General features: G+C 47.9%; 1 protein-coding gene across 1 annotated transcript in view; it reads left to right on the forward strand.

Moving 5' to 3' along the window:
- The first annotated feature begins 9132 nt into the window (after positions 1-9132).
- myo1g (myosin IG) overlaps positions 9133-9470 on the forward strand; it is an 81778-nt gene continuing 81440 nt past the window's right edge. The window contains exon 1 of the mRNA XM_042295146.1: positions 9133-9299. Within this exon, the coding sequence (XP_042151080.1) occupies positions 9205-9299 (95 nt within the window). The 5' untranslated portion in view covers positions 9133-9204. The remainder of the gene's footprint in view (positions 9300-9470) is intronic.

Here is a 9470-nt window from a genome sequence, read left to right on the forward strand (position 1 = left end):
ATATCACCACCCTAACTCTATATTATATCACCACCCTAACTCTACATTATATCACCACCCTAACCCTACATTATATCACCACCCTAACCCTATATTATATCACCACCCTAACCCTACATTATATCACCACCCTAACCCTACATTATATCACCACCCTAACTCTATATTATATCACCACCCTACATTATATCACCACCCTAACCCTACATTATATTACCACCCTATATTATATCACCACCCTAACTCTACATTATATCACCACCCTAACACTACATTATATCACCACCCTAACACTACATTATATCACCACCCTAACCCTACATTATATCACCACCCTAACCCTACATTATATGACCACCCTAACTCTATATTATATATCACCACCCTACATTATATCACCACCCTGACCCTACATTATATATCACCACCCTACATTATAACACCACCCTAACCCTATATTATATCACCACCCTACATTATATCACCACCCTAACCCTACATTATATATCACCACCCTACATTATATCACCACCCTAACTCTACATTATATCACCACCCTAACCCTACATTATATCACCACCCTAACCCTACATTATATCACCACACTAAACCTACATTATATCACCACCCTAACTCTATATTATATATCACCACCCTACATTATATCACCACCCTGACCCTACATTATATATCACCACCCTACATTATATCACCACCCTAACCCTATATTATATCACCACCCTACATTATATCACCACCCTAACCCTACATTATATATCACCACCCTACATTATATCACCACCCTAACTCTACATTATATCACCACCCTAACCCTACATTATATCACCACCCTAACCCTACATTATATCACCACACTAAACCTACATTATATCACCACCCTAACCCTATATTACATCACCACCCTATCTCTACATGATATATCACCACTAACTACTTTTGGCCAGAGCCCTATGGGTCCTCATCAAAGCTAGTGCACTACATAGGGAATAGGGTGTCATTAACTAGTTCACTACATAGGGAATAGGGTGCCATTAACTAGTGCACTACATAGGGAATACAGTGTCATTAACTAGTGCACTACATAGGGGATAGGGTGTCATTAACTAGTGCACTACATAGGGAATAGGGTGCCATTAACTAGTGCACTACATAGGGAATAGGGTGTCATTAACTAGTGCACTACATAGGGAATAGGGTGTCATTAACTAGTGCACTACATAGGGAATAGGGTGCCATTAACTAGTGCACTACATAGGGAATAGGGTGTCATTAACTAGTGCACTACATATGGAATAGGGTGTCATTAACTAGTGCACTACATAGGGAATAGGGTGCCATTAACTAGTGCACTACATAGGGAATAGGGTGCCATTAACTAGTGCACTACATAGGGAATACAGTGTCATTAACTAGTGCACTACATAGGGAATAGGGTGCCATTAACTAGTGCACTACATAGGGAATAGGGTGCCATTAACTAGTGCACTACATAGGGAATAGGGTGCCATTAACTAGTGCACTACATACGGAATAGGGTGCCATTAACTAGTGCACTACATAGGGAATACAGTGTCATTAACTAGTGCACTACATAGGGAATAGGGTGTCATTAACTAGTGCACTACATAGGGAATAGGGTGCCATTAACTAGTGCACTACGTAGGGAATAGGGTGTCATTAACTAGTGCACTACATAGGGAATAGGGTGCCATTAACTAGTGCACTACATAGGGAATAGGGTGCCATTAACTAGTGCACTACATAGGGAATAGGGTGCCATTTGGGATGTAGCCAAGGAGAGATGATGTATGCTTCTGTGGAGTCAGAAGCAGCAAATACCCTGATCCTTTCCAGGAGATACAAAATGAAATAAAATACAATTGTATTGGTCACATACACATGGTTAGCAGATGTTATTGTGTCGTGTTATAGTGTAGTGAAATGCTTATGCTTCTAGATCTGACAGTGCAGCAGTATCTAACAGGTAATATCTAACAATTCCACAACAAAACGTAATATCTAACAAATTCCACAACAAAACCTAATACACACAATCTAGTAAAGGAATGGGATGAGAATATATAAATATAAAATATATGGATGAGCAGTGACAGAGCGGCTGAGATGCAATAGATAATATAGAATAGATAGTGTAGTATACAGTACATATGAGATAAGTATTGCGAGATATGTAAATATTCTTAAAGTGGCATTATTAAAGTGACTAGTGTTCTGTTTATGCTAATTACATTAGCCTACATTAGCTCAACCGTCCTGTGGGAGGTAGCCTAGTGGTTAGAGCGTTGGACTAGTAACCAAAAGGTTGCAAGGTTGAATCCAAGAACTGCCTGTCACGCCTTGGTCTTAGTATTTTGTGTTTTCTTTAATTATTTGTTCAGGCCAGGGTGTGACATTGGTTTATTGTGTTGTCCTATTGGGGTTTTTGTAGGCATTGGGATTGTGGCTGATTAGGGGTGTGTCTAGCATAGGCTTGGCTGCCTGAGGCGGTTCTCAATCAGAGTCAGGTGATTCTCGTTGTCTCTGATTGGGAACCATATTTAGGTAGCCTGGGTTTCACTGTGTATTTTGTGGGCGATTGTTCCTGTCTCTGTGTAGTGTTCACCAGATAGGCTGTAATTAGGTTTTCACGTTTCGTTTGTTGTTTTTTGTATTTATTTAGTTATTTCATGTATCGCTATTTTTTCATTAAAGAACATGAGTAACCACCACGCTGCATTTCGTTCCGACTCTCCTTCAACAGACGAACGCCGTTACAGAATCACCCACCACACCCGGACCGAGCGGCGTGGTAACAGGCAGCGACAGCAGGAGCAGCGAAAGGAGGAATGGACATGGGAGGACGTTATGGACAGCAGGAGTATGGAGTATACGACTTGGGAGGAAATAGACAGGTGGGCGGTCGACCCAGAGAGAGTGCCGGAGCCCGCCTGGGATTCGCTGGAGCAGTGTGAAGAGGGCTATAGGAGAATGGAGTCGAAGAGAAAGACACGGCGGCGCAGAAAGAAACCCGAAAAGCAGGGGGGTCTCAGGGAGAGAGTGGCAGAGTCAGGAGTCAGACCTGAGCCAACTCTCCCTGTTAATCGTGAGGAGCAGCGATCAAAGGACTTCTGGACTTGGGAAGAGATATTGGACGGAAAAGGACCATGGGCACAGCCTGGTGAATATCGACGCCCCAAAGAAGAACTGGAGGCGGCGAGAGCGGAGAGGCGCTGGTATGAAGAGGCAGCACGGCGACGCGGATGGAAGCCTGAGAGTCACCTCCAAAAATTTATTGGGGGGGAGGCTCACAGGGAGTATGGCGATGCCAGGTAGGAGACCTGCGCAAACTCCCTGTGCTTACCGGGGGGCTAGAGAGACCGGGCAGGCACCGTGTTATGCTATGGAGCGACCCGCATAGCCCGGTGCGGTACATACCAGCTCTTCGTATTGGCCGGGCTAGAGTGGGCATCGAGCCAGGTAAAGTTGGGCAGGCTTGGTGCTCAAGAGCTCCAATGCGCCTGCACGGTCCGGTCTATCCAGAGCCACCTCCACACACCAGTCCTCCGGTAGCAGCTCCCCGCACCAGGCTTCCTGTGCGTGTTCTCGATCCAGTACCACCAGTTCCAGCACCACGCACCAGGCCTTCAGTGCGCCTCGCCTGTTCAGCACAGCCAGAGCCATCCTTCTCTCTAGCGCTGTCGGAGCCTCCCGCCTGTTCAGCGCAGCCAGCGTTTTCCTCCTCTCCTGCGCTGTCGGAGTCTCCCGCCTGTTCGGCGCTTCCAGAGCCTTCCTCCTCTACAGCGCTGCCGGAGCCTCCTGCCTGTTCAACGCAGCCAGAGCTGCCAGTCTGCATGGAGCAGCCAGAGCTGTCAGTCTGCATGGAGCAGCCAGAGCTGCCAGTCTGCATAGAGCTGCCAGTCTGCATAGAGCAGCCAGAGCTGCCAGTCTGCATGGAGCTGCCAGTCTGCATGGAGCTGCCAGTCTGCATAGAGCAGCCAGAGCTGCCAGTCTGCATGGAGCAGCCAGAGCTGCCAGTCTACATGGAGCAGCCAGAGCTGTCAGCCTGCATGGAGCAGCCTGAGCTGTCAGTCTGCATGGAGCAGCCTGAGCTGCCAGTTTGCATGGAGCAGCCAGAGCTGTCAGTCTGCACAAAGCTACCAGTCTACATGGAGCAGCCAGAGCTGTCAGCCTGCATGGAGCAGCCTGAGCTGTCAGTCTGCATGGAGCAGTCAGAGCTGCCAGGTTGCATGGAGCAGCCAGAGCTGCCAGTCTGCATAGAGCCGCCAGTCTGCATAGAGCAGCCAGAGCTGCCAGTCTGCATGGAGCTGCCAGTCTGCATAGAGCAGCCAGAGCTGCCAGTCTGCATGGAGCAGCCAGAGCTGCCAGTCTACACGGAGCAGCCAGAGCTGTCAGCCTGCATGGAGCAGCCAGAGCAGCTAGATCCGCCTGTCAGCCATGATCTTCCAGATCTGCCAGTCAACCAGACTCTTCCAGATCTGCCAGTCAACCAGACTCTTCCAGATCTGCCAGTCAACCAGACTCTTCCAGATCTGCCAGTCAACCAGACTCTTCCAGATCTGCCAGTCAACCAGACTCTTCCAGATCCGCCAGCCAGCCAGGATCTGCCGGAGCCAACTACCTGCCTGAGCTTCATCTCAGTACTGGGCTTCCTCTCAGTACTGGGCTTCCTCTCAGTACTGGGCTTCCCCTCAGTACTGGGCTTCCCCTCAGTCTCGGGCTTCCCCTCAGTCCCGGGCTTCCCCTCAGTCCCGGGCTTCCCCTCAGTCCCGTGCTGCCCCTCAGTCCCGAGCTTCCCCTCAGTCCCGAGCTTCCCCTCAGTCCCGAGCTTCCCCTCAGTCCCGAGCTGCCTCAGTCACGAGCTGCCCCTCAGTCCAGTGGGGTTCTGGGTGAGGACTACGAGGTCATGGTCGGCGGCAAGGGTGGACTATCCCAGGACGCAAGGGGGAGGAACTAAGACATTTATGGAGTGGGGTCCACGTCCCGAGCCGGAGCCGGGGTTCTGTCACGCCTTGGTTTTAGTATTTTGTGTTTTCTTCAATTATTTGTTCAGGCCAGGGTGTGACATTGGTTTATTGTGTTGTTGTATTGGGGTTTTTGTAGGCATTGGGATTGTGGCTGATTAGGGGTGTGTCTAGCATAGGCTTGGCTGCCTGAGGCGGTTCTCAATCAGAGTCAGGTGATTCTCGTTGTCTCTGATTGGGAACCATATTTAGGTAGCCTGGGTTTCACTGTGTATTTTGTGGGTGATTGTTCCTGTCTCTGTGTAGTGTTCACCAGATAGGCTGTAATTAGGTTTTCACGTTTCGTTTGTTGTTTTTTGTATTTATTTAGTTATTTCATGTATCGCTATTTTTTCATTAAAGAACATGAGTAACCACCACGATGCATTTCGGACCGACTCTCCTTCAACAGACGAACGCCGTTACACTGCCGAGGTAAAAATATGTCATTCAGCCCCTGAACAAGGCAGTTAACCCATTGTTCCTAGGCTGTCATTGAAAATAATATTTTTTTCTTAAATTACTTGCCTAGTTAAATAAAGGTAAAATAAAAAAATCGTGAAGAAGTTAAAGTGGCCAATGATATCAAGTCGGTAGGCAGCTGCCTCTCTGTGCTAGTGATGGCTGTTGAACAATCTGATGGCCTTGAGATAGAAACTGTTTTTTCAATCTTTCTGTCCCAGCTTTGATGCACCTGTACTGACCTCGCCTTCTGGATAGAAGCAGGGTGAACAGGCAGTGGCTCGGGTGGTTATTGTCCTTGATGATCTTTTTTGCCTTCTTGTGACATCGGGTGTTATAGGTGTCCTGGAGGGCAGGTAGTTTGCCCCCGGTGATGCGTTGTGCAGACCTCACTACCCTCTGGAGAGCCCTGCGGTTGTGGGCGGTGCAGTTTACGTACCAGGCGGTGATACAGTCCGACAGGATGCTCTCGATTGTGCACCTGTAAAAGCTAGTGAAGTTTCTCGGTGACAAGCCACATATTTTCAGCTTCCTGAGATTGAAGAGGTGTTGTTGCGCCTTCTTTACTACACTGTCTGTGTGCATGGACCATTTCAGATTGTCGGGGATATGTACACTGAGGAACTTCTCCACTGCTGTCCAGTCGATGTGGAAAGGGGGGTGCTCCCTTTGCTGTTTCCTGAAGTCCACGATCATCTCTTTGGTTTTGCTGACATTGAGTGAGAGGTTATTTTCCTGGCACCACACTCCGAGGGCCCGCACCTCCTCCATGTAGGCTGTCTCATCATTGTGGGTAATCAAGCCTACCACTGTGTTGTCTGCAAACTTGATGATTGAGTTAGAGGCGTGCTTGGCCACGCAGTCGTGGGTGAACAGGGAGTACAGGAGGGGGCTGAGAACACACCCTTGTGGGGCCCCAGTGTTGAGGATCAGCGGAGTGGAGATTTTGTTTCCTACCTTTACCACCTGGGGGTGGTCTGTCAGGAAGTCCAGGACCCAGCTGCACAGGGCACTGTTCTGACCCAGGGCCTCTAGCTTAATGATGATCTTGGAGGGTACTATGGTGTTGAAGGCTGAGCTGTAGTCAATGAACAGCATTCTTACATAGGTATTCCTCTTATCCAGATGGGACAGGGCCGTGTGCAGTGTGATGGCAAATCTATTGTCTGTGGACCTATTGGTAAGCACATTGAAGTAGGTCTAGGGTGACAGGTAGGGTGGAGGTGATATCATCCTTAAACAGTCTTTCAAAGCACTTCTTGATGACAGAATTGAGTGCCACGGGGCAATAGTCCTTTTGTTCAGTTACCTTGGCTTTCTTGGGAACAGGAACAATGGTGGCCATCTTGAAGCATGTGGGGACAGCAGACTGGGATAGGGATTGATTGAATATGTCCGTAAACACACCAGCCATCTGGTCTGTGCATGCTCTGAGGACGCGGCTAGGGATGCCATCTGGGCCGGCAGCCTTAACACGTTTAAATGTTTTACTTACGTCGGCCACAGAGAAGGAGAGCCCACAGTCTTTGGCAGCGGGCCGCGTCAGTGGCATTGTATTGTCATCAAAGCGCGCCAAGGAGATGTTTAATTTGTCTGGAAGCAAGACGTTGATGTCCATGACGGGGCTGGTTTTCTTTTTGTAATCCGTGATTGTCTGTAGACCCTGCCACATACGTCTCATGTTTGAGCCATTGAATTGCAACTCCACTTTTTGTCTATACTGACACTTTGCTTGTCTGATTGCCTTACGGAGGGAATAACTACACTGTTTGTATTCGGCCATGTTCCCAGTTGCCATGCCATGATTAAATGTGGTGGTTTGTGCTTTCAGTTTTCCACGAATGCTGCCATCAATCCACAGTTTCTGGTTAGGGAAGGTTTTAATAGTCACAGTGGGTACAATATCTCCTATACACTTCCTTATAAACTCACTCACCGAGTCAGCATATTTGTCAATGTTGTTCTCTGAGTCTACCCAGAACATATCACAGTCCACATGATTGAAGCGCTCTTGAATCTTGAAGCGCAGTGAATCTTCAATCTTAAAGCGCAGAATCTGATTTGTCAGACCGGTGTTGGATAGACCTAAGCACGGGCGCTTCCTGTTTTAGTTTCTGCCTATAGGAGAGGAGCAACAAGATGGAGCCATGGTCAGATATGCCGAAAAGAGGGCGGGGGAGGGCCTTGCATGCATCGTGAATGTTAGAGTAGCAATGTTCGAGCATTACTCGCTCGTGTACTGCAATCGATATGCTGATAGAATTTAGGTAGCCTTGTTCTGAAATTAGCTTTGTTAAAATCCCCAGCTACAATAAATGCAGCCTCAGGATATATGGTTTCCAGTTTGTATAAAGTCCAGTGAAGTTCCTTGATGGCCGTCTTGGTATCCGCTCGCAGGGGGATATACATGCCTGTGACAATAACGGAGGAGAGTTCTCTTGGGAGATAATACGGTTGGCATTTGATTGTGAGGAATTCTAGGTCTGGTGAACAAAATAACTTGAGTTCTTGTATGTTGTTACAATTGCACCATGAGTGGTTAATCATGAAACATACACTTCCATTCTTACCGGATAGATGTTTATTCCTGTCGGCGCGATGCACTGAAAATCCCGTTGGCTGTACTGACTCCGACAGCATATCCCAAGCTAGCCATGTTTCCTTGAAACAGAGTATGTTACAATCCGGGATATATCTTTGTAAAGCAACTCTTGCCCTGATTTTGTTGACTTTGTTAACTAGGGACTGGACATTAGAGAGAAATATATTCAGAAGCGGTGGGTGATGTGTGCACATCCGAAGCCTCACTAGAAGACCGCTCCGGCATCCTTTCCAGGAAATGCCCTTATCCTTCCCAGGAGATACCCTGATCCTTCCCAGAAAATACCCTGATTCTTCCAAGGAAATACCCTGATCCTTCCCAGGAGAAGAGGGCATTTTGTCCTAAAATTTACAGCTAATTTACAGGCTTAATTGTAGATTGTTGGCAGTGGATCGAGCCTCTGTGTCTCAGTGTTCAGTTGGTTTTCTTCTTCTTAATTTCAGATCAATTATCTTTGTGGAGAGGGGTCTTTCTATGGAAGAGCGATATAAAAATAGATAGATACACAGACATAGATAGAGAGGGGAGAGAGAGGAAGAGAGAGAGGTGGAAAAAGAGAGGGGGAGGCCAAGAGAGATACAGTATGACTTTCTTGTTGTCATAAGCCTCTGCAACGGTTCACTCAGTGGTTTTCCTCTGAAACAAGGAGGTCTGGAGGCCTGTGGCAGGAAGACAGAAAGACGAGATGGAAGTGTTTTCTGTGTTTAATGATAGTTCTTCGCTGTTCCATTATATATATACCCGCCTCGTGCACACACACACACACACACACACACACACACACACACACACACACACACACACACACACACACACACACACACACACACACACACACACTACAGAGAGGCCGACCACAGCCTTCGTTGACTTGACTAAGCAGCACCCCACACCACAAAAGAACAGAGTTATGCCACACCCACACCCACAACACAGCACACTGCCTCAACTCCACTTTCACTACCGGGCCCCAGCAGCACTAGCCTATTCTGCCTGCCTGCCTTTGCATCACTTCTCTCTCTCTTCCCTAGAGTCCTCTACTCTCTCTCTCTCTCTCCCCTAAAGACTTCCGTTTCCTCATTCTGCCTGTCCGTCAGGATGGCGGTGCTGGAGGGCCTGGAGTTTGGGAAGTCTGATTTTGTCCTTCTGGACGAGGTGAACATAGAGCAGTTTATGGAGAACCTGAAGCTGAGGTAAGGCCTAATTGCAGAGACACTGGGGTAGAGAGTATGTAAAGACTGATGGTGACTCCGGTCGAGGAGTGGAGGTTGAGAAGGATGAAGTAGGTACAACACAGGGATGGAGATAAGAGGAGGCTGTCATGGTGGTTGTGGCACAATGGATGTCTTTATCAGCCCTCAGTC

Source organism: Oncorhynchus tshawytscha, linkage group LG13 (genome assembly GCF_018296145.1).
Source record: "Oncorhynchus tshawytscha isolate Ot180627B linkage group LG13, Otsh_v2.0, whole genome shotgun sequence".
NCBI lineage: Eukaryota > Metazoa > Chordata > Actinopteri > Salmoniformes > Salmonidae > Oncorhynchus > Oncorhynchus tshawytscha.